This window comes from Malania oleifera, chromosome 13 (genome assembly GCF_029873635.1).
Source record: "Malania oleifera isolate guangnan ecotype guangnan chromosome 13, ASM2987363v1, whole genome shotgun sequence".
Classification (NCBI taxonomy): Eukaryota; Viridiplantae; Streptophyta; class Magnoliopsida; order Santalales; family Ximeniaceae; genus Malania; species Malania oleifera.
This window is the reverse complement of record NC_080429.1, coordinates 39,277,070-39,303,111: the sequence shown is the minus strand read 5'-3', so window position 1 is coordinate 39,303,111 and position 26,042 is coordinate 39,277,070. Positions and strand designations below refer to the sequence as shown.

At 35.5% G+C, this 26,042-nt stretch overlaps 1 protein-coding gene across 2 annotated transcripts in view; it reads left to right on the top strand.

The window, feature by feature from the left end:
* The window catches only part of LOC131145663 (uncharacterized), a 28,897-nt gene extending 7,248 nt beyond the window's left edge, over nucleotides 1–21,649 (top strand). Inside the window, exons 3-4 of one of the 2 annotated variants that reach the window (XM_058094862.1) lie at nucleotides 1,142–2,488; nucleotides 21,212–21,649. In XM_058094862.1, coding sequence (XP_057950845.1) covers nucleotides 1,142–2,488; nucleotides 21,212–21,241 — 1,377 coding nt within the window. In that variant the 3' untranslated portion in view covers nucleotides 21,242–21,649. Of the gene's footprint in view, nucleotides 1–1,141; nucleotides 3,181–21,211 lie in introns of those variants that run through there. The other variant, XM_058094861.1, reaches the window with a different exon arrangement.
* Nucleotides 21,650–26,042: the final 4,393 nt, after the last annotated feature.

Genomic DNA, 26,042 nt, shown 5'->3' with positions numbered 1-26,042 from the left:
GATTTGTTTTCCAAAGCGTTGGCCGTGCTCGTGTTAGATTTATTTGTAATAAGCTAAGAGCTTATAACATTTATGCTCCAGCTTGAGGGGGATTGTTAGAGGTTATATATGTCTTTTAGTATTATTATTATTGAGTGTGTTAGTATGTTAATTAGTGAGAGTTAGTTAGGGTATTATTATAGTGTTTTTTTTTTTTTGTAATTATTAAATATTTTAGTGCATTTTTTTGTTTTTGTAATTTTTCCTTCTGTATTTGTTTGTGATATTGTTAAATTTGGATAATTTTAATGTGTTTTATATTTTAAAATAACTGTAAGTTTTTAATTATTTATATTTAAATGCTTACCAAACAAGTTAGAGTTTTAGTTTTTTGTGGTTCAATCAAGCTCTAATAATCCAATTCATTGAACTTGAACACTTAATTTTATCAAAAGACCTCTTGGATTCTAGAATTTATCTCAAAAGTTCTGGTTTGGATGTCCTCTGCAATTTCTTTGTTTCGGTTTCAGTTTTTAATTTTAATTTTAAATTTTTTTGGGATGGTGGCAGCAGTGGTGGTGTGTTGCTATGTGTTTATAGCATTTTAAAGAAATATTTTTATTGTCATTGTAGGAGCTATCCATTAGGATGCCTTAAAATGCTGACTGAAGTTGCATGGTTGCTGTCCACTAGCAGGCTGTATGATTGTTGCTTTTAAATCTACCATTCAACACTTAGTTGTTGGCGTTTCTTTGTAACAGTGGAGTAAATTTGTAAGATGAGAAGTGGATTGAAAATTTTTTAAGATGGCAACAGCCATAATATAAGAGGCATTGGGAAAATGGAAGTAGTTGACAATACTGGAGTGGAGAGTTGCACCATTATGCCCTGGTTGCATTTTCATTCATTTTAACGTTGTATCTTGATTGAAAAACTTTATATGTAAAATTAGACTCCCTCAAAGTTCCTTGTACTAAATATATCACTAAAAAATTTCCCATCTAACCAACTTGGTGGCATTACTATAGTTAAATCATGATCAAAAGACAAAAATTTTCTTTTTGGGAATCAAAATTTGGTTTGAGCTACATTTCTTCTTCTTTGCGAGTACAATTTGCAATAATGAACTGCAGCATTAATACTTATTGTTCTGTATTTTCAGGTAAAAGAGGCAGAGGTGACATCCTCGAGTCAGCAGAAAAAGATTGAAGAACTTGAAGCACAGCTCCAAGAAGCTGAGGATATAGTAAAAGATCTCAGGGAAGAGTTGACAGAAGTGCAGGGTGAATTGGAGAACGTGAGAAGTAACCAGATCAGGCATTTGGAGGAGCAAGATTTAAATGGTGATCCAGCTACTCAGGAAGAACAGCTGCAGGAGAACAGATTGGATAGTTTTGGGTCATTTGCATTTCCTCCTGATCCACATTCTCAAGTTATTGCAACTTCTGATGTGAAGAGTTCATCTTTGGATCAGAGATTTGATGGCAATAAGTGCCACAGCGCAAATGATTCTATTATGGAGGTTTGCTACATTGGTAAACCTGATTTTGCCTCATTAATAATGAGAAGCAAAGAACCGGAGCTTTATAGAAATGGATGCACTCAGAGAATACGTGCATTGGAAGGGAGCTTGTTGGATGGGAAGTGTTCTCTTCATGGACATGCAGATGAAGCAAATAATGAAACAATAGTCAGAGAAGATGAGGAAAATGAACATACCTGTATAAAACCTGCTGCCAAGGCTGACAATATGTGTCTACTCCCAGCAGGATTTGAAGATGTCATGCAGGAAAATAATGGCTGCAACAATAGTCAGGCTGTTAAACCCACCCGCAGGAAAAAAAGAAGAGCTGCTAGATATAGGAGAGCTAAAAAGTATCTTCCTGATAAGATTATGGAAACTCATCAAACATCTGATCATTCTTGTTCCCAAAATGACCTGTATTCATTGAAGAACAATGTTCAAGCTGGTGAAGCTCCTTTTATGATAACTGATGATGTTGCTCAGAAGCATCTAGAATCCCCTTCGCCCCCAACATTACCCTCTGGTTCAATGGAAATGGGTATGCAGTCAGGATGTGTACAAGTTAATGAAAGCGCTGCAGCAGTTCTTAAAGCTTGTAGTGTTCAGAATGCTTCAAGCCAGGATAAGGGATTGGTAGAGAATTCAATGCTGATAAGAGAGGAAAGTGGATCTGCACAGAGTTCAGCAGTTCCAGTGGAGCTTGAGAAAGTTGACTTTCCATTGATAAGCTCAGATTTGAAAGCATCTGATACAGCTGATGATGTTCCTAGTCAACCTGGAAATGGCAAGTTTCTAAAATACACATTCACAAGGAAGCGGAAGAAGGAAGCTTTGAGCAGCTCTGTGGTGAATGCCTCTTTTATGGAGAGTGCTTTAAAGAAAAAGGCAGGAGAGAAACAAAATGGTTCTCTGGAGCCACAAAAATCTAGCTTGACTATTGAATCATCTCGAGACAGTCGGCGGCTTGCACAAGTTGCTCGTCAGGTTGGTGGCATATTTATGTTTTCCCATATATAAATATGCATCTCTATATTGTTTCTGCTAATTTTCTCTCGAGTTCATACAACATTTTTTAAGGTTCACTTGGTAATGGTGCATGTTGGATTGGATTGAAATGATCACTCTTAGTAGCCCAACTGGGTCCAGCTGAACCAGAATAATTATGCTTGTATACAGGTGGGCTGGCCCAAAGTTGGGATGCCAATTCTTATTGCCATTTCATATACTAGGACTAGGAAAATTATGATGTAAAGTTGCAAGAATGTTGATGAATCCAGTTGCACTTTCCTGAAGATATTCTCTGATGCTGCATTTAATGTATTTGAATTATTGATTCAATCAGAGAAAATAAGTGAAAAAGGGAAAATTGATCAACCAAGAGGTTTGATTTGGTGGGATAATGGCAGAGGATTGATTTTTGTCAAGTTGAATATTGCATTCCGTCACTATTAATGGGACTGTAGAGGGGCACCATTCATGAACATTGTAGCTGTATGCACCATGAGCACTTCTGAAGAGTTCTGTAGCACAGCACTGCTGTTCACAGGTGGTATTTTGGGGTTGCTTTTATGTCAATATGGGTCCTTTGTCAAGGGTTCCTTGGATTGTTATTTTCAAGTACTTCTGCAGTTTTTATTTTATTTATATAGTTCATTTTTACGGTCAAGATTATTTTAGTTTTGGCAGTTAAAATAGACTATTGTTATGGTTAAGCTACCAGGACGCATATATATAATATCTGTGCTGATTTCCTCTTGATAATTAATGGGGGACGGTCTATGTTAAACTGTACCTGTTGGTTATTAGTATGATTATTAACAGTTTTCCCAGTTGCACTGCACGTATTCCAAATTTATTACACAAACTTTGCCCTAAATCAAGTTCCCTAATTTTCCTTTACTTGTCTGCGCTAATTATTTAGGGAGACATCCTCTAACAAACATAGATGGTCTCTGAAAGGGTATTTCCAAGGAGGGTTACATTTTCCATATGAAATAATATTATCTGGAAATCCCCATTGATATTAATTTCTTAAATCTTGTGTCATATCAATATTGTATATCATCTTTGAGGGTATTTCTTTTTTCCATCGTCATTATTGTTTTTACCAAGCTTTGAGTTGCTCCACAGATATTTTATCTTTAATTTTGCGGAGATTACTTACTTGAAGCAATCTTTGATCACCTACAATAGAGCCTTCTAAGTCTACTTTCTGCATTAGCTCCATTTAAGGATAATAATGAATTCAATTTGCTCCATTTAAGGATAATAATGAATTCAATTTGCTAAAAACTACTATATTTTATTGACTTTTTTAACCTGCATTCAGTATTGTATATGGATTAAATTTTATTTTATATATCTCCATATGCACTTGGAAAGATATTATATCAGTAACTTAACTTGGATTTGGAATTTTTTTTTCAGGGAATGTGTTTTTTGTTTTAACTTTCTTGCTTGCTGTTTAGATGCACAACTCCTAATGCATTGTTGTATTATTTCTTGAAAAAAAAGGTTCTACTGTTTTACTCTTTTATTTATTAATTTGTCTGGGAGTTCAATGGTGCATGAAAGAAGGCTGGCATAAGGGCTTTCTTGAAAAACTGAGGGGTTATTATAGGCTTACAGGAGGCAGGAGACAAAGTTGGAGGAGACGAGGCATGGCAACTTTAAAATCTAAGCTGCAATAGAATTGTAATTGAAACTGTGGAATTGGAAGCTAAGACATAGGGGTTAGGGTGAATTTAAGCAAGATGTGGGAGGGCTTTAAGCTTAGAAGAAGTGGCTGTTCAGTGGCTGAAAGCTGGGAGACAGATTGCATAAAACTCAAGGCAATTAAGGTTTTATTGATGCAATGAAGGGTTCAATTGGTAGGAGAATAGGCTTGGGTCTGGAACTATATGCAGGGTTTAGGGTTTGAAAGCTATAAAAAAGGGTTTTGGCTAGTCTTGCAAAAGGAGGGAGAGATTATGTTGAAGTATGTGCTATAATGCTGCTGGGTACAATGACCTGAGAGAGAGAGAGAACTCTATTTTCACTGGTGCCCAAAATCAAATTCTCATTCAACAGTTATCTTCATTATATCAGCTCTGTGTACATAAGCTCCAAGTCCATAAGAGATGAGACTTGAGCACAAAGCAAACTTGGTGATAAAGTTCCGATTAAGGACTCCTAGAAACCAACTAAACTATAACTATTAAGACCTCAACAACAACCCATGAGTCAAAACTATGACCCGTTGCTAGCCAGAAAAGAATTAGGAGAACATCCCATGACAGAACTCAATTAAACTGACAACTTAATTGACTAATATTCTAAAAACTTCTGAGGATATCTTCCCTTTGACCAAAAAGATTCCTTTGCTGTTGAAGAACCTGTTATTTTCACCCTTAGCTTCCAAAAAGGATAATTTGTATCTGCTCAAATTATAGATGCATATTTAATCCATCAATTCTCCCCCTCTGAAAAGAATATGACTCTGTTGACTTGGGAGCTCTCCGAAGTATGCCATTTTCATACTTGGGGCATTTCAAGAGAAGAGAATCAGGTGTAAATTTGTGTTTAAGCGGTGACATCTCTCCTTCTAACACAAATTTCATTTCAAAATTGCCATGCGTCAAAGAATTCTGCTGTTGTAGCCACAATGGTGCTCCTTCCTATTAAATAATCATGGACAACCCAATAAAATTTTGTGTACTTTCACTAGCAATGCATCACACTGCACACATCAACTAATCTTCCGATGGACTTAGTCACCAAATATATTATAGGCACTTCTACTTTTTTTTTATAGCAAAAGAAGAAGATTTCATTAATAGCTCAGGAATGTACAGTGAGGTGTACATCAAGGTTCTAATTTGAGTCCTTATTTTTTGTTTTTTATTTTTTACTTCAGTGATTGATGAACTTACTAGGAATATCCAAAATGAGATCTTTTGGTGTGTGTTGTTTGTTGATGATATCGTGTTGATTGATGATAGTAGGAGCGAAGTGGAATCTAAGTTATAATTTTTGAGAATTGCATTAGAGTCTAAAGGTTTTAGGATAAGTAGGAATAATACAGAATATTTGAAATGTAATTTCAATAATGTAAGGAGTAGTAGTGGAAAGAAGATTAAACTTGATAATCAAGAAATTAATAGCACTAATAGATTTTGATATCTTGGATCTATTATGCAAGCAGAAGGGGAAGTTGAAGAAGATGTAATACATAGAATTAAAACCGGTTAGATAATGCGTCAGGCATGTTGTGTTTTCATAAAATACTCTTAAAATTAAAAGGAAAGTTTTATGAGACGGCTATAAGGCCGGCTATGCTTTATGGTTCTGAATGTTGGCATCTAAGAAACATATAACAAAAGTAAAAGTTGCTGAAATGCAAATTTTAAGGTGGATGATTGATATAGCATTAAAAGATAAAATAAGAAACAAGCATATACACAATAATTTAGGCATAGCATCGGTCTAAGACAAGATAAGGGAGGGGCGGCTTAGATGGTTTGAGCATTTGAATGCAGGCCTAGTAGAGCACTTGTGAGGAGGAGTGAGTTAGTTATTGTTTTTGGCATGTAAAGGGATAGGGATAGGCCTAAAATAATTTGGAAGGAGGTAGTGTGAAAGGATTTAATAGCCTTTAATCTAGTAGAGGAAAAAACTTTCAATCGGGTGAATGGTGCAAAAGAATTCATGTAGCCGACCTTACCTAGCGGGACTTCAGGCTTCTTGTTGTTGTTGAATGTGCAATGAGGAGTATAAGACATCCTCCTAGAAACCCTGTCAACTTTGCAAGCACTAGGATGTGGCTGTTTCTTCAACCCAAGCTGTTGGACAGGTGTAATTGAAGCAACGAGGATGACCTATATAAATACAACTTCCTCAATATCTACTTCCTCTTCAAAGCCTCTTATATTTCTTTCCATCCACAAAACAAAAAAAGTTGGTGGCAGAGGTTAAATTAACAATTTCCTCTTTTTTAATGCAAGCATTAATTCCCTTCCCAGCCAACAATTCATGAAGTTGAACCAGCCATCACTCAAGGAATCTTAATATTGAGAGAGCCGCATCCCACATTTCCTGAGTCCACCTGCGGCCAAGAAGAAGGTGGTTCACAGTTTCAGCCTCAGTTTTTATAAAGATAACACCTGTTCACCAGATCTGCCCCCTTTTGGAGATGATCAGTTTTTAGAATTTTCTTGCAAGCTGCTTCCTAAGCAAAGAAGCAGCTTTGGCAGCTCCTCCATCCTGCCAAATTGCCCTTCGAGGAAAGCGTGGCTGATTGTTGATCCAGGTCAACATTAGTAATCTCCTTTTAACTTCATCTTTAAACTTTCACTCTTTAGACAGTCTCCCTCTGACTTCTCATTCTCTATCTACAATAAACATGCTCTTGTACAACGTGTTGAAGTTTGAGAAAAAGTTCTACTCCCAATCATGAGTTTGCTTTTAAAAATTCACATTTTCCACATCATATTATCACCTATTATTAAAGCAATAGATTTCACTGGGCCATTCTTATCCTCAGCCACCCTGAACAAATCTGGAAATTGCATTTTTAAGGGAGTTTCTTCATAACAGTAATTATGCTGAAAGGGTATCGATTCCTCAGTGCCAACCACAGACTCCACATGCTGCTGAAATTCCTTCCATCCCATTCCAAGTCCATTTGTAGAGCTCCATTCCATAGGTGTTTCTTTCCTATTTAGTAATACATCCATCCCACTCAAGCTATTTTTTACAACCACTTTCCTCCAAAGATGCTCATTCATAAATTGCAACCGTCACTTCTCTAGAAGGGCTTTATTAAAAATGGAAGAGTGACTTGATTCCCAAACCTTTTAAATTCAGAGATTGTTAATTGTTACCTGGGACGTGGTTTGTTTTGGGTTGTGGTATGGGTTTTGGAATGTGGTATGCAACTTAAGTGGTATGCTGTTCTTGGGGGTTAGACTTAGTCGGGAGGGGTAACATTTCTTGGTCGCTCCAAGAGCTTTCAGGTGGGGGATGGGGTTGTAATTTCCTCCAAAAGCTCTCTCAAGTGGGGCGGTAAACAGATCTCTCTCTCTCTCTGTCTCTGAATGTGTTTGAAACTTTGATAGGAATCCATATTCCATCCACCATTACAGCAGGGCAGCAGGAAGCCACAGCTGTTGTCTCTCACCGTCGCAGCCTCACAGGCTGCTCTCATCGTCGAGGCTTCATGGCAATCAGTGATTTTGTTTCCAACAAATTTCCTGCAAGAGCAGCAATTGCAAAAGCAATCGGGTTCATCTTGAAAAGATTATGGTCAGATTTAGTTAATACAACTTCACAAATCAACCCTTTTTGTATGACTTTTACATGAAAATGATCAAATAATTTGGGTTGCCACTTTTGGCGATTTGGATCTCGACCCCCATTGATCCGGGATACAAACGGCCCTCAAACTGGATCATTCAATCTGGATTGCAGTTCGGGGGGAGAGGGGGAATGACCCAGGTAACTATTTGTTACAACATTCCACTTAATAAAATGATACTCAAATTCTTTCCCCACCAATGCAGGACTGATTAGCACAAGAGAAGGATGCAGGAAAATAAGAGAGAAAATTGGAATTAGGGTCAAAATGAAAAAAAACTTAATTAGAGCTTACTGCTCAGTATTCCAATCTGCTTCTCATGGTTACTCATCAATCCTTATATAGACTTTCTCCTTATCCTAAACAACGAGAAATAATTTGGGAAATAAATATTAAATTAGGAAAAATAATTTGGGAAATAATAACAGCAAATCCCTAAATAAGGAAACATAATTTGGGAAATATTAGCGAATCCTTAAACAAGGAGACATAATTTGGAAATAATGCAAATACCTAATAAATAAAACATAATTGCAAATCCCTAAATGCTGAAAATTACATGATTAAATTGGTAAATCCTGTTATCCTAAATTATGCCTAGACATATGGTAAACACAAGAACTCCAAATGCCTAATCTTGCCCATTTGTGATCTCTTGATGTTCCTCATTATTCTCCTTGGTTGGAAAAAATTTGGCCTTGAATACGAACATTTGAAGGATGATGAACCAGTGAATCACACAAAATTGGAAATGAACAATATAATTCACACATTTCAAATGCTTGTTTGCTGGTCTTAAAGAGATTGGCTGCTCCTTCTTTGCCGGATCCAGGCAGATAGGCAGCTGCTTCTTTGCAGATGCCAGAGAGATCTGCTGCTGCTTCTTTGCAGATTCCAGGGAGATCGGCTGCATTTTCTTCACAGGTGGCAGGTAAGCTCCAGGCGGAGATCTTAAATCTCAGATAGTGAGTATTGGAGGGATATTTCATCTAGTAAAGCAGTCGAGGAAGGATTCGCTGGCGGGTCATGAATGTGGGAGTTTAGACCATGTTCAGGATAGCCAGATTCAGAATCAGAAGGTTGCATGTCTGATGCTTGGAATAATACTGGGTAAAGACCAGCAGATGAGTAAGCAGCATAGGGATGGATTTTGTCCGCATCTGTGGATGAGATTAATGAGAAGGATTTAGCATTGAGTTATTTAACATGTACAAAAATGGTAGATCATTAGAATATGCATATATAAAATGATGCTTAAAAAGGCATTTCTAGAAGTAGTAAGTTATGTAATAGGAACCCATAAGGTATTTTGACTTGAGACTACAATTAAACTAGATATCATTTGACATATTTGTATTTTTGTAGAAATTTGATAATTATTTGATTTTATAAGATGCACATAGGGTGCATGCGAAAATGTCAATATAATAATATAAAAAAAAGGGCGTCCTCGGCCACAAGGCTCCCTGCTTTGTAAGGGTTGGTCGAGGGTCATCATAGTGTATGCAGCATTACCCCTGCTTTTATGCAGTGAGGCTGTTTCCTTGGACTCGAACACGTGATCAACCGGTCAAAAAGGAGCAACCTTACTATTGATCCAAGGCTTGCCCTTAAAAATGTAAATATATTATAATTAAATTTTAATTATTTTCTGGCTAATATGAAATATAATTTTGCATAAAATGTTTAAATTTTATAGGAATAATATTAATTCTCTAGTTGTATCGGGTTTTCTGCGAGTCAAGCTTTTTACAAAATATTGAAATAGTGTTTAATTTATGAACAAAAGCAGTACTTGGGAGTTGGGACCCATGAGCAGAACAAAATAGTCTTAATACATAATTCAAATGCAGTAAACATTTATATAAATTCTGATTCATTAACCAAAATCTCTATGAACTAAATAGTTTCGCCACATTTATTCAAATCTCTATTTGTCTTCTTGACAATGGCCCATTTAGGTCTACTATATTGCTTCCATGGAAGTTTTATCAAAATTCAAGTTATGAATGAAGATTTTTTTTGAGTGAGCAAAGTAATTTCTTTGAGTGAGTTATTAGTTAGTATTCAATTTGGTTACACCCTTGCTCACCCCATGTGCTAGTTGGATATCAATGTTCCCTAGTGATTGGTTTTGACTCCTGAGGGAGTTGAATTTGTCCTTCATTTTGATTTTTTTTTTTTCAATTATTTGATTAGTAGCTGATCTTCCTTTGTGTTTCCAGGTGATGGCGAGATACACATGACACATACATTTGAGATTTTATTTTCCTTTTTGTTTTGGTGGGAGTTGATTTATTCTTTAATAAAAGAAGAAGGTTTATCAAGGGAAGGAAGAGAAGATTCCAAACGGGGGATAACCTATGCTCCTAAAGTAAAAATCAATATAAAAAAAATGCCAAAACCATTAAAATACGAACGCTTTCGTTTCCAATATCAGCCATGGGAATACCTCTAAGCCCCAAATGTTGCTGAAGACCATACAAAGCCCAAAAGACTGCTCCGCATTGGTCGATATTGATCCTTGCAGACTCAGGTGTTCCTCTCCATCCAAGTACACCCACTTAGAACAAAGTAGAATCTTACCTTTTCCTCCTAGACCACTTGAAATGAATTAGCAACATATACTACAAAGTCTCCATATAAAACTATGGCTCACTATAAAATTGTCAATTTTTTTGGGGTATAAGATCATTGCTAAGGTACTTTCTAATAGGTTGAGTTCTGTCCTTCGCGATGCTATTTCTCTTCCCAAGTGTTTTGTGGGAGGGAGGCAAATCATGGAAACCATGTTGATTGCGAATGAGGTGGCGAGGGATGTTTATCATGGAAAGAAGAAGGTTAGACTTTGAAAAAGTCTTATGATTGAGTTAGTTGGGAGTTCTTGGATGGGTGCTCAAGAGGAAATGGTTTGGAGATAGGTGGAGGAATTGGATAAACGGGTGTCCATCTATGGGGGCAGGGGGGTGTTTAATCAAGGAGATCCTTTATTTCCTTCTTTATTTTTCGTTGTGGTGGATGCATTGAGTAGATTGATAGATAGGTCGGTAGATAAGCAGGTTATGAGAGATCTTAGCATGGGTAAGGAGGAGGTTGTAATGCCTCATTTGCTGATGACACCATTATATTTTTTGATGATCATGTTGATTCTTTTGTTAACATTCTAACTGTGCTACAGATTTTTGAGAGAGTTTCTGATCTTAGAATTAATTTGGGTAAGAGTGGTGTTGGGCTGGTTAATCTTTCTCATTAGAGTTTGGAGCTGACCACCCTTGCTTGGTGTGGTCTCTTTTAGATTCCTATTTAGGAGTCCCTTTGGGAGGTAAGCCTTGTTCCTTTGCTTTTTGGGGTCAGGTGGTGGCAAAGACAGCTAAAAGGTCGGATTGTTGGAAAGGAGCTTTATTTTCTTTAGGTGGTAGAATTTCTCTTATACAGGCTAGCCTCTCTTCCATTCTCTGTATTTTTTTTTTTTCAATCTCTTTTTAGGATTCTAGGAGGGATAGTTCAAAAGCTTGAGAAAGTGATAAGGATTTTCTTTGTTCTAGAGGGTAGAGGAGATACCATTTGGTTAAGTGGGATGTGGTGGATAGGTCAAAGGAAGGAGTGTTGGGTTTTAGTAATCTGGTGTCTAAAAACTCTGCCCTTTTCACTAAATGTTGTGACAGTTTCCCTTGTAGGTGAATTCCTTTGGCACAAATTATAAAAAATAAATATGGCATGGAATATAATGGGTGGGATGTTAATTTGGGCTCAAGGGAGTCCTTGGAGTTCATTTTGTAGGTTTATCCTTATTTTCTTCTGCTAACAAAGTTTGGAATTGGGTAGAGGTAATCATATTAGGTTTAGGAAGATGTATGGGTTTTTTTTTTTTTTTTGGGGGGGGGGGGGGGGGGGGGGGATGCTTTGTCACGTTATTTTTCTCACTTGTACTTGTCTTTCTTCCCATCACAATGATGTGATTTTCTATTTTCTTATTCTTGAGAGGGATTCCTTTTCAGGATTTTCATTTTAGAAGGGAATTAAATGATACAAGGTTGAGGAGCTGTCTTTTTCGCTCCTTGTACCAAGGGGGTGCCACATCTCTAGGAGTGCTTGTAGAGTTTGGCCTTTGGATCCTTCTGGGGTTTATTTTCTGAAATGTTTCCTTTCTTACCTTATTAAGGTTGATTTAGTTTTCCTCTCGTCAGGGTAACGGGAGATTAAAGTTCCTTCTAAGATAAAGGCATTTATTTGCCTAGTGGCACTTGATAGAGTTAACAACAACAAAGTAGGAGGCCTTAGGAAGTCTTATCTTTTGATGTGTCTTATGTGTGGGAATAATTCTGAGAATGCATCCCTGCAGTCCTGTTTATTTGTCATTGCTCTTTTGGTTGGGATTTCCGGAACACTCTCTTTGAATTTTTTATAAAGTGTGGATCCATCCAAAGTCAGCGAAGAAGCTCTTGACTAAATCTTTTACTGCTTTTGGGAAAGGTTTGGATGAAAAGAGGTTATGGAGGTGTGCTCTTTGTGCTGTGTTTATGGGGAATTTAGATGGAAAAGAATGATAGAATTTTTCTGGAAAGAGGTTGTTGTTGGGGCTTCTTTGGGATAGGGTGAGGTATTTGGCTTCTCTTTGGGCTTATAGTGCAGGATGTTTTAAAGGATGTTGTTTTGAAGATGCAAACCAAGATTGGGTGGCTTTTAAAAGTTGATTTTATCTTTGCTTCCTTTGTTTTAATGAGTGAGGATTGTCTATGTTTCTCCATTCTAGTTCAATATAGCTTCTTTTTCTATGTATTTTTATTTTGATATAGGTGAATAATTTTCTTCTATGGACATATTTACATGACATTGGTTTCTTCTAATTGAGTGATGTAGGATGAGAGGCTGGTATTTGGATGGATCATTAAAACCCAATTTGGAGGCTTGTGTTGAAGAATATGGTCAATGGTTTAGTGGGTTTGAAACCCAGATGAGCGCAGTTAGTTGTTTAAGTATGTGTGTGTAGTTTGCTTGTATTAGGATTATGTGTGTTGGAAGCATGTTTGTTATGCAATGTAGTTTTAGGGGCATGCATGTAATTTAATGTGTTTAGAGGCTTTCTTATAAACATGGTCTTAAATTTCCATGAAATTGTGGAAATTTCCATCGAAATTTTTTATTTTCGTCACCCTCGAAATCAAAATGGCAGTCGATTTCCATCTTGCATAATTTCTGTCAAAATCGCAACGAATCATCCGAAATTTATCGAAATCTCAAAATTTTAGCGAAACTTGTCGAAATTTTAACTATACAATGAAACTTCGTTGGAATTCAAAGAGAGATTTAGGATTGAAGTGAAATTTCTCTTTTAATTTATTTTATCAAAACAAAAGATTATTACAAGTGCTTTTGAAATTATATGAAAAAAATAAACTTACAGTAACATTTTATTTAACCATTCATGTCTAAGTTATCATTATTTGTATAATGAATAATATTTAAATGATTTATGAATTTCATTTGTATTGATTGAATATGTTTAATGTATTTTATCTTACAAATATGTTTGATACACATACTATTTTACAACTTTTTCACCTCATACAAAACATAGATGTATTGAATTCGTAATATATTAATCCTAAAACTTTATGTTTGTTAACCATTTCTAAAGTTTCACAAAGAATTTCATGCTTTACTACTAATTTCCATTATTTTTTCAAATCGAAATCGAAATTGACATTGAAATTGAAACTTCCATCGAAATTTCCATACTTTTGGAGCTTTGAAATTTGAGTCGAAATCGAAATTTAAGACTTTGCTTATAAATAGTGTGTGAAAGCCACGTTGTAAGCAGTTATTGTTGAATTTGAATTGGACATGGACTTCAATTTCCCACTGGTATGTCCACTCTCCTCCCTCCCTCTTCCTTCCTCTCTTCATCTCTTTTAAATTCTCCCATGGCTGCTGATCTTTGATGCTGCCCTGCATCATTTGGTATCTGAGCCCAACCATGATCTTCATTCTTCCATTTTCAGTTCCCCATTTTCCTTCCAATCCTTCTTCTTCTTCCTTCTCTTTCCTTGCTCCTTCCTTTTGCTCTGTTCTGTCCAGCAACCTCTCTATAATTCTGTTTTGCTGGTTCTGTTTCTCCTCCTCTTCTTCTATTCTCAGTGCTGTCTTGTAGCATTTTCTTTTCTCCTTTTCCTTTTATTCTCTTCCTTATTTTCTTAGATATTCTGCAATATGAAATTCTCTTTGCTCCTTCATCTGTCTTTTTCTGAAATTCTAGTCGTGCCCTCATTTGTTCGAACGCCACTTTCCTGATATGATTGTGCTACGCCACCCATTCCATTGATATCCTGAAACTCTAGCCCCTAAAATTTCTTTGCCATTCGACCAACGGAGGGGCCCCACATGCTGGCTTAACTTCTCTAACTTCTGACCCCTCCAAAATCCACCCTTGCTGGAGTTGTTTTGACAGACCACCACTACCATTCAAATCGTCCCCCTTTGATCTACCACCTCCCAGAAAAGCATCACTGGAGCACCATCGCTGGCAGTGCATGCGCCCCACATGCCGGCAACCACAAGTTGGGATTCTGCTAGACTCCTCTCCTGCAGCCAGAATTGTGAGAAATTGGTTCTAGCCACAAGAAATGGGTGTTTTCTCTTGATATTTTGATTTGCGGAATGATATTTTGGTTCCAAACTTGATATTGTGCAAGTAAGCATGATAATTTGCAACGAGAAGTAAGAAACTGCCACTGCCAGCATTGGAAGTCAGGTTGTATTGCTGCATTTGTGAGTTCTGCGAGTGAGTGTGTTTCATTTCTATGTGATACTCAAGATTAAAGGCGACTTGAAGATTGTTCTTAAATAGTTGAGAGTGAAGATTGTGATTTGCATCATGGTGACCAATGCTGAATTGTTTGTGCAGAAAATTTTAATTAAATGAATGACCTAACACAAAGTTAGGTCTCTCCCTAAATTTATAATACATACCAAATACATTCTAATGACCATAAGACCATTACTAACTTTCACTAATTAACATAACACTGACGCACTAATAATATAAAAAACTAAAATAACCATTAGTAGTCTGCAAAGGTGGAATTGTTATTTGGTAGGGTGCAAAACTGTTGGAATTGGTGTATTCCCAAGAGGGGGGTTGAATGGGTATTTAAAAATTTCTCATAGGTCAATTCAAATTCCACAAACAGTATTACACAAACCTAGGGTCTTTCTATATAATCAAAAACCCAATCAAATACTCAAACAATAAAACACAAATATTCAAATGCTGAAATTTAAATTGTAGAAATTAAAAGCAGGCACAAGAAATGTTATCGGGGTTCGGCCAATACTGCTTACGTCCCTGCCTCAGCTCGCAAGCTCGAGGATTACCACTATTGCTCACTTAATGGGTGAAGCAACCCTGTTTACAACACCAGGTCAAATTACCAGGGCTGACCTTAACCTTTACAACCAATTCTTACAGGTTAGATTAACACCTCCTCAAGCCACGCCTGGAATACAACAAATAATGAAACACCAATTTTATGTACAATATATGTGCTTCTCCAATAAGCAGATATGTACCAGTATAACCAATGCACTTCAATATGATAGGATCTATAAGCTCAGTGAAGATAATATGCCTACTCTCAAGATAATGCAAATATTGCAATCACAGTGTGAGAGTGTATGTGTGGGGATCTTTGAATCAAAATGACAATATTAATCACAACATGCAATATCAAAGATCTTGAAACACAATCAAAATCTCGAAAATGATTTTTCAAAAGTCAAGCACACGAGATGTTTTGAAAACAAGCTTGTCAAAAATATTTTCTTCAAAACACCAAACAAGCTCTTAAGTTTGCAACAAGAATGCAAAGACTCACTAGCTTACGAAAGTTTCCCCATAAATGAATTTATGGATTAAATCTCCGGGGGAAAACTTTTTGCTTACTCTCAATAAAATCAACAATCAATCAAGTATATGAGAGTGTAAGCTTGTTGTAACAATATGGGATATCTCAAGATACTCTCACGAAAGGTATTTTTGCAAAGGAATGAGAAAGGGTGGAGTATGTACGCTTGTATGTGAATGAATAGCTGAAGGAATTTCAAAGAGAATATTTGTTAATCAAGGCTCTAATCCTATGCTAATTTTTCCAAATGAAGGTATATATAGTCTTTAACAAAAATATAACCCTTTGGACACAAAGGGAATTATTAAAAATGTTTAATCAATTGTTAACCTCAAGTACCCTTAATTATCTGCGGTAAAAATGTGGTAACCTGAAAGTTTCGGTCGCCCGAACAGACATAGTTAGAAAAGTTCTCTTTATGACTTCGGGTGCTCGAGTGAAGGTTCGGGTGGCTGGGTCAAGGCGATTTTCCAAATGCTTGAGGTTCGGTCGCTTGGTGGTCAGTTCGGTTTGCCGAATTTAATACTTTGGTCACCCGGTGTATATTTGAACCTGGAGTTCGGGCGCCCGGGGAAGGTAAAAAGTGACAATTCATATGTTCGGTCGACCGTGAACAGTGTGTTCATTTTAAGTTCAGTTGCCTGAGGCTTGGTCAACTATTAACCTTTTTACGTATTTGGTCAACCGAGGCGTTTTTAGCGGGCTGACTTCGGTCGCCCGAAGCCCATTCAAAAATAAGGATAAGTCTTGATTTTTGCTTAAATTTCACCCCTACTTGCATAGATATGACTTGTGTTTAAGGGGATATTTCATGTGGTGCTTGAGGACCTAAGGTCAGTCTAAGGCATAGGCTTTTAAATTAAGCCCAAAAATCTAATGTCGTTCGACCAAAGTCTGCCCTAAGGTCAAACAATGACCTTTGATGCCCTTTGGTCAATCTATGGTCCTGTCTCAGCATTAAGATCCTATCATGCATGTAGATGCAGTTATTACAGACCATAATATTATTACAGACCCAAGAATAATAAATACATTTACAAATAAAGATGAACACGTCTTCTTCTTTGCTCTTCATATTCCCATGGAATATGCTAGGAGCATGTGCTCGTTTAAGGTCTTTCTGGCTTCCACTTCACTTTCAAGTGTGTGATCTGAATGATTAATCTGTTCAAGTATTTAGGCACACACATTAGTAATATGTGGTTTGTGATTATCAAAACCAGGGATTGGACTCAAAAAGTCAACAAAACGTGTAAAATGCTTTGGAGACTATTACCAATGCTTTGAATAGGATAACAACAAAAGCTGCAGCCTTGGGTAAAAGGCTCATGGAATTTCATAAACAAGATGTTGGAATGGCTGCTGCCCTTATACTTTTGAGTTGTGTAAGGGCTGAAATAATCATTTAAGGGAATTAAACTAGAAGCCTTACGGATTGTTTGATATCACTGTAAAAAATTAGAGAAATGAAAACCAAAATTGAAAACCAAAATCCAGAAACAGAAACTAAAAACTAGAAACCAACAACTTGTTCGGTTAAAATTTATAAAACTAGTACAAATTAAAGACTTAATTGAAAAAAATGCTCATTTTCATCTTTAAATCAAAATATTATAAAAATATGATTAAAATAATTAAATTACAAAGAATACACATTAAAAAAGTTACTATGATAAAAATAAAATTTATTATAATTATTTTACTTAATTGTTCTACTTTCAAAATTTACTTTACAATAAAAAATTTATTAGACATGACAATTGAAAAATGGTAAACATATTTTGTAAGTTGCTTTATTATTATTTTTTAAAATTTATGTATATTTTTATTTTAATAATATTTAAATTTATATGATCATTTAATTTTGATTTTAATTTAATAGTGTATAAAATGAATACTTTAATCCGAAAAAACTATTTTTGGATATTGTTGCCAAAACAACTAAAAACCATAAAATATGGCTGTCAATTTTTTTGCAAACAACTTGAAACCAGCAACAGAAGCAGAAAACTGATAATAGAAACGAACATGTTTTTATAATCTGTTTTTTCACTATAGAGAAGCAAGAATAGAAAACAGGAAACAACAACGATGCCAAATAGGCCCTTAGATTTTAATGGTGATGGTTCTCTTGATGAATTTGATGATTGGGTGTATTCTTTGGCATACTATTTCTAATGGTATGAGATGAATAAGGCTAGAAAATTGTACTTTGCTGAATCAAAATTGAAGGGAATTGCTCAAATTTGGTGGATTAAACAATGGGAGATCTTTAGTAGAAGGAGATTTTTGGTGAGATTACAGGGTGGATGAGATGAAGTGAGCCATGCAGGGGCAGTTTGTACCTCCCAATTATCAGTAGCGTGTTGATCTCCAACTTTTTGATTTGAAGCAAGAAGAGAAGACATTGATGGAGTCCACTAGTAGATTTTGGAGTCCACTAGTAGATTCTATCATTTGGATACTTGTGCCATAGAACAGAAAGAGGATGTGATGATAGCTTCGTACAAAAAAGGGTTGAAGCCAGCTATTGCCTCTAAACTTGGTGCATGCTGTCTCATTATAGTTGGGGATGCAACACAAATTGCCACTTAGATCAAATTGAGGAGGACATGCAATGCAATCCTCCTAGAGCTACATCAGCCCTTTGGTTTGAGAAGAGTATTAGTGAAGTTGTACTAGAGAAGACATTTGAGTGATTGGGTAAAGGTGTTCAGACTAATATCTCTTGGAAGACTCTTGAGCATTCTAAAACAACTTCTAAGAGCCAACCATCACTTAAATGCTTTAAATGTCAAGGTTTTGGATATTGAGCTGCACAATGGCCTAACTAATTCATGTCTGTTGCGGAGAAAGATGATGATGATGACATACAAGTAGTTGAAGCTAAAATAGAAATTCCAAGTGACTTATATGCAAGGTTGTTAGAATTGAGATCCTACACAGGATCATAGGGAGGGTTCGCAGGATCGGAGAATCAGTCATGGGATTGTAGGATAAAATTGTGGATCATAAGATTCTACTTGTGATGTAAAATAAATTAAAAATGTATATATTTGGCATTTCATGACAACTCTTAAAAAATAACCCTTAAAACTTGGTACTAAGTTTAAGGAATTAAAGCAAATTTAAGGAATGTAGCTAGCTAGTACCTAGCAGGGTTTTCCCCCAACAATTTGTACCCTAAAAAAAATCTGAATAGTTTGAACTGCAAAGTGCTCAGCAAAGGGTAGACTGTTGCTAGCTTATTTATTTAACAATTATAATTAAAAAGAAAAGCAAAAATAATAAAGAGAAAAAGGAAGAAGAAATTGCTAATCTTAATTCTGTGAATTGATGTAGATTCCTTAGCTTCCGTAGTCTTGTCATCAAACCATAAGAAGAAGAAGAAAAAGAAGGAAAAAGAGAAGGAAGAGGAAGACAGAAGAAAAGGAAGAGCTTCTTGTTGAAGGAAGGACTTTTTGTTAGTTGAAAGGAAAAGAAAAGGAAAAAGAAAGCGATATGCTTGCTGCTTTAGGAAAAAATATAGTTTTCAAGCTTGTTAATAATAAGAGAAAAAAAAGGAAGAAAGTGAAAAAAAAGAAGATAATGCATAACTGCTACAAGCCTGTATGCAACTCCCTATTTGTTGAAGCTCTTTGTTGATATCAAAGCTCTTAGCTAGCCTCTACTGTTGGAAGAAGAAATATTCCAAGCCTATAGATAGCCAACCTAGGATTTGCCTATCAAGAACTCTAAGCTCTCAGAAAGCTTTCAATTTTGAAGGAAGAGAGCTAGCTGCTCTTTTGACTTGTATTGAACAAATCCTAGAACATGCTCATTATTTTGCCCTAATTTTGATGCATTTGAGCCAACTAAACCAAATTTTGTGTCTATTGCAAAAGTAAAGTGCTTGGACCAATAAACATATATATTGAGATTTTTTTATTTAAAATCTTAAATATGAAAAATCCATATTCCATTGCCACAAGTAGGATCTGTAGGGTTTTGAGTAGGATCGCGATCCTAAGATCCTAATGATCCAGATAGGATCCTATTGGTATCTTACTTGATTAATATTCTACTTAAGATCTGGGTCCGGGATTTTGATAACCATGCTTAGATGATGATGGCAATGTGAAAACATGTTGAGTGTTTTGACATATGCTCTCTTCCCACATTAAAGAAACAGAGGATTGGAGGTGGATCAACATCTTTCAAACTTGAGTGATATGCCAAAAACAACTTTGTAATTTGGTTATTGATATCGGAAGTTACACAAATGTAGTTAAATTTGGATGTTGAGCCTCATCTCAAACCAAGCAAAATTTCTTGGGTGAATAATACCAACTTGAAGGGCTCCCTTGGAACTCTCCCCCCCAACCCCCCCCCAAAAAAAAAAAAAAAACCTCGAAGGAGTTGACTTTTTTCAGAAGGAGGGAATTGATGTATAGGATGAGAAGTGAGTATTTGGATGGATAATTTCAACCCAATTTGGAGGCCTATGTCGAAGAGTTGGGACAATGATTTTTTGGATTCAAAACCCCAATGTGCTTACTTAGTTGTTTATGTGTGTAGTTTGCTTTACCAATTTTATAGGGCACATGCATATATATATATATGTGTGTGTGTGTGTGTGTGTGTGTGTGTGTGTGTGTACGTAAATTTTTATTTCATTTTCTGAAAGAATTAGGATTATGTATGTTGGGGGCTTGTTTGTAGTATTTGTGTATTCTAAGGGTATGTTTGTAATGCAATGTAGTTTTAGGGGTATGTGTGTTATATTATGTGTTTAGAGGCTTTCTTATAAATAGTGTGTGAAAGCCATGTTGTAAGCAGTTACTGTTGAATTTGAATTGGAATTGGATGTCAATTCTCCCCTGGTATCTCCTTTCTCATCCCTTCCCCTTCCTCTCTTCAATCTTTTCTTTCTCCAATGGCTGCAGATCCTTGATGCTGCCGTTGCATCATTAAGATTTTCATTTACTGTTGAAAATGAGGTCAGGGTATGAGTTTTAATTTGTGTCTTTCTCTTCTCCTCTTGCTAAATCTTCTTTGATATTTTCTGTCACTGATGTTTCTGTTAGGCTTAATATACATTGTTAACCCTCACCCAACACCTTCGGCCTTTAGGTCCTCTAAGAAAATTAGTAATCTAACATGTTATCAGTCCAGGGTTCTATTGCTGTTGCCCTGTTTACTCTGCAGTTGTTAAAAATTATCTCATTTTCTTTAATGATTATTCATCATTTATTTCCCTCCACATGCAATTGGTGCACATGCGAATTCCAGGGGGATGTGTGGAATTGTGAATATTTTTTTCTAGCCGTGAAACTTCAATATTACACATGATGGTATATGATAAAATTATTGGCGACCCTGATTCTCAAATGGAATATGTTTTATGTGGTTTAAGTAGAACTGTTAATGTCATTTTGGTGCTTTCAGTGTTGTGAGTATATGTATGTTGATATAGTTCTCTTGATGCAGCTCATTTCTTTGTCTGAGAAAAGATGGTGATAGATGATCTGTCTGTCCTTTGCATTCGGGAGTCAAATGTGGTGGAAGTTGATGGGAAACTGAACTGGCAATTGTCTACAATAGAGTTAGCTCCACAGAGGGTGTTACACCAAAGAATCCTGAGTTCCTATATCCTTAAGTTATTATCATTGTTGGTTTCTTCATAGTCTCTCTCTCTCTCTCTCTCTCTCTCTCTCTCGTATATTCCTAATAATTATTGCAGAGATGTTAAAACTGGTTTTGGTGGGGTTGTCCGTCAAGCTGTAGATTTTATTATTATGATATTGCAATATTATTTATCTCAAGCAGGGACAGATCTTATGCCCACACATTCACAGAAAAAAGCAGCTTGCCATTTTTGTTTTTTTTTTTGTTTTTGTTGGAAATGCATCAACTCAAATTGTTTCCAGAACACAGATGGGTTTTTTTTTTTTTTTTTTTGGGGGGGGGGGGGGGGGGGGGGTTGTGGTGGTGGTGTTTCCCTCCCTACTCTTCCTCTCCACTAGCCCTTGGTATATTTTGATATCATGGCCTACTCAAAAGCTTGAGGTTATTTACTTTCAGGTGAAGGGGTTCAATAAGGGGAAAGCTAGCTTTTCCAATATAATGAGCTGTTACCTCTGATGAGTAACTCTTATTTTTTTGTTGTTGTCAAGACTCGAGAATTTGTTCGTGTATTGAAATCCTCCAAGAGCATATCAAGTCATTGCGTCCCTAAAAAATTAGGACATCATCTTACTTTTGCATTTTAAAAAAAAATGTTATGAAGAATAATGCATCTCTGCTTGAATTATATTTGTTGGTATAATATGAAATATGACTCTGACATTTAACTTTTGGAAAGTCTCATTTTTAAAAAGAAGTCCTTGTTTCGAGGATCTTATACCATAATTGGAATTGAAGAATTTCTTAGGAACCATTTGATTATACTGTTAATAATTATAAAAATAAAATTAAAAATTAAAAATTAAAAATTAACCACATGTTTGGTTAATATTTATAAAATTAAAATAAATTTTAATTTTAATTAAAAAATACTCATTTTTATCTTTAAATTGAATAATATTATAAGAATATGATTAAAATAAAAAAAAATTACAAATACATACTTGAAAATACTAAAAAAAAATGAAATTATAAAAAAATATTTTATTTAGTTGTTATAATTTTATTGGACATGACAATTGAAAATTAGTAAAATTATACTCTAATTGATTTTATTATTATTTTTAATTATATGGTCATTTTTTTTTTTAATTTTAATTTAAAAGTGTATAAAATCAATGGTTTTAGTGAGTGGTCAAAATAATTAAAATCATAAAATCTTTTATTTTGTTTTATAAATGACTGAAAATCGAAAATATAAAACTTACAAGATAAACAAATATATTTTTATAATCACTTTCTTCATTGAGCAAAATAGACAGCAAATCAAAATTGCAACAATACCATATAGTTTCTTAGTATTTCAAATAAAAAAATAAAAAAATAAAAAAAAACTCACAAAGTTTTACAGGAGTTGAAGTTCCATATGACACTGGCCATGAGCGTTCATCTCAATTTTCAACTATTGACGCCGTAGACGCTCACATCGAGTTTGAACTTGCGGCTTGGTTTGTACGAGCGAGCGAGAGAGAGAGATAGAGAGAGAGAGAGAGAGAATGGGAGTGGCGAGTAAGGCGGGCGATTGGGCATTCAAGGCGTTCACGGCGGGGCTGGGTGTCGCCACCATTTATCTCACCGCCACTTTCTCTGTGAATGTCTACAGAGGTCTTGCTTGGCACAACTCTCAATCGGTAATATATGATATATCCCTCTTCCCCGTTTCTTGATTGAAACCCTAGTTATAGCTTCTTTTGCTCCCTCATGGCTTTTCGATTCGTATACCTGGCCTTGGCTTTTGGTTCTTCTAGGGAAATTTATAAATCGATGTCGCCACATCCTTGTGATAATTTTAAGCTGAATTTTGAATCTCACTTGAGTTTTGTGCTATGGTGCGTGGCTCTAGCTTTGGGCTCTACTGTTGGATGCATTTTGTAGATTCTCTATCGTTTTTACTTTTTCAGTTGCTTTGTGTGTATACTGGAAATTGTTTGTTTGAGAACTAACAGTTGTGATTTTACGTCAATAGCCCAGTTTTGGAGGTGGTAGGTGGTCTAAGTTTAGCTGTGAAATGGTGGTAGTAGACTCAATAAATCCACATTTTATTTGTTCCAGTGGGGTATTTGGGTGATCTTTGGGAGTATATATGCATTATACTCTCCAAGTGAATAGTCTTTTCTAATATTCCAGGTCCTTGATATTGGTAAAGGGGTTCACTGTTCATGAGCAGGAAACTGGGATTGATCAACTTATGGCAGTGTTTAAGTTACATTTCCCCTGCCTAGATTCTGTCGGCATGTTCAGTCCGTATCATAGTTTTAAATAACGCTTGCAACCGTTACCTAACGCCGTTGCATAACGGTTTTTGGGCTCCCACTTCCCGACAACGTTACACACCGCAAAATCAGTGAGAAGAAAAAATCATGGCTGTAGAGGCTGTTATGGACTGTGATAGTTACATAAAGGCCACAACAGCCATTACATAAATAGGACTATTTCGCTAAAAAGTTTTATTCTATTTTTAACTTTTTCTTCTCACTTTTGTTTTTCCACTCTTTCATAAATCATTCTTAATATACAATGTGGCAAGAGGGGGTAAAATATTATAGTGAGGATGATAATGATACAAAATTTACTATTTTTTTAAATACTCACAAGAGATGCATTAATTAACAATTTGAAAATATTAACTTGTTAGGAAAATATTTTATATTAATAATATTAGCAATTTGATATTTATGTTCAATATTTTGCAACTTCAACCTTCCTTTCTTTTCTAGTTGTTATTGTATATTTGTATTATTCCTATGTCTTATGTGTCTAATAGATTAATGAAGTGTATAATTTATTTTTTTTATTAATTAATTTATTGCACATAAGAATAATGAGAAATTATAAATATACACACGCAATTTTTTTGTCAATGATGGTTTAAAACAAGTATAAATTTCTCGCCTTTACCAATCAATTTAGTTGAACTAAAGGATCCAAAATATACTAAAATTCTTTCTAAGGGTTAAAAGCTTAGAATATGTAAAATACACTAATATGTACAAGGTTGTGCGTGCTTGGAAAAAATTCATGGTTGTTACACTTGCTTCCCGTTATGTAACATCCACTACTCTCGCTTCCCATTACACCTATCACCGTTATGTTATGCTACTCGTTACTGCAATTTAAAGCCGTGGTTTGTATGTCTTTCTCATTCTCGATCACTCTTAACTTTGCATTAATATGGAACTTGTTTTGTATCTAAGAGAATTTCTTCATTCTTATGACTTTTTTTTGTTTGTTTTAAGTTTATAAACATTTCTTAATCCTTGTGCCCTTTGCTGTTCTGTATTTGTTTCCAACTTTCCCCAACATTTCTGTTCCTTTGTTGATCAGAAACAGTAGCTGGTACAAAGGTTTTTCTTTTGTTCTTATAGATGTTGACCTTAAATTAAATTGATGGCCAAATTCTTAACTTGATGGCTCCATTATTACAATAAAGGGATGCAATACCCTAAAAAAATATATAACTGAATGAAATAAATGATAGGAAAAATAGATAAAATATGTTAGGAACTTAAAAAGTAAGTACAGATTGTATTGGAAAAATTTCATGGGCTAATTCAACCAATTCTAGCCTTATGTCATCAATGTGAGCCAAGCCACATTAGCCTTCCTTTTCTAACTTGTACCTCATAATTTTTTATTTTTTTTCTCATTTCCATGATCAGGTTGTTTGGCATTCATGTTTTCCTAGTAAAGTTTACTTCAACTCAATCCTTTAGAAGGCAAACAGGAGACATGAAGTGCTCTAACCTTAATGAGGTTAGGCATGGCGCTTAAGGTGTTAAGGCATAAGTCTCTTTTGGGAATTTTTATAAAACATATAAATGAATTATAGTGAAAAATAAGGAAATTAGAAAATATTTGAATAAAATTTGAAGAAACAAAATTTGAAAAAGATAAGGTTAATTGACCTTCCCTCTGGTTTTCCAAAAATATGCAAACCTCATCTAACATTCAAAGAATGACACCAAGGTAGACATTTAAATGTGCTAACACATGTATCTTTTTGAGTGATTTGATAGAGAATTTGACCCCGTAAACGGTAAGTGAAAGAAACCCTAGTTTTGCAGGGAAAAAAAGTTCAAATATGATGTTAGTTGCGTTCCAATAGGAACACTGGCATTGGCAATGGAAGATGCAACTCTGAGAGATGTACCAAGTATGTGCTATTGTTTTCATTTCTCTCAGTTTTGTTACAATTTAGATGCTAGTTTCAAAGAAGAGTAACACTTTTTTATCAGCAAAGACTAAATTCATTAAAGGGCACCAAGCGGGTGCTATTTGTTACTAAACAGTGTCAAGAAATGTTACTTGTAATAAAGGGTGTCAAAAAGGTCAAGAATTGTACAAGTGTCTTAAGTGATAGTCCATCTGTTCGGATAATAATTAATGATGCAGATGCTCTTTCGATGGCTCTTCTATTTCTTTCCCTCCACATAATTTTAAAAAAGGGAATGAGAGTGAGAATCTTCATTTTTCCTTACTTGAGCGTATGCCTTTCCATGACCATACTTCTCCCTTCAATATCTGGCAGTAACCTGCTTCTGCCTGATGAAAGCAGTAGTCAGGTCCCCAAGATTTCTGGTCCAGGAACTATGCAAGAGGTTATGCTCAATTGTCTTTGAATTTTCATGCATCAAAA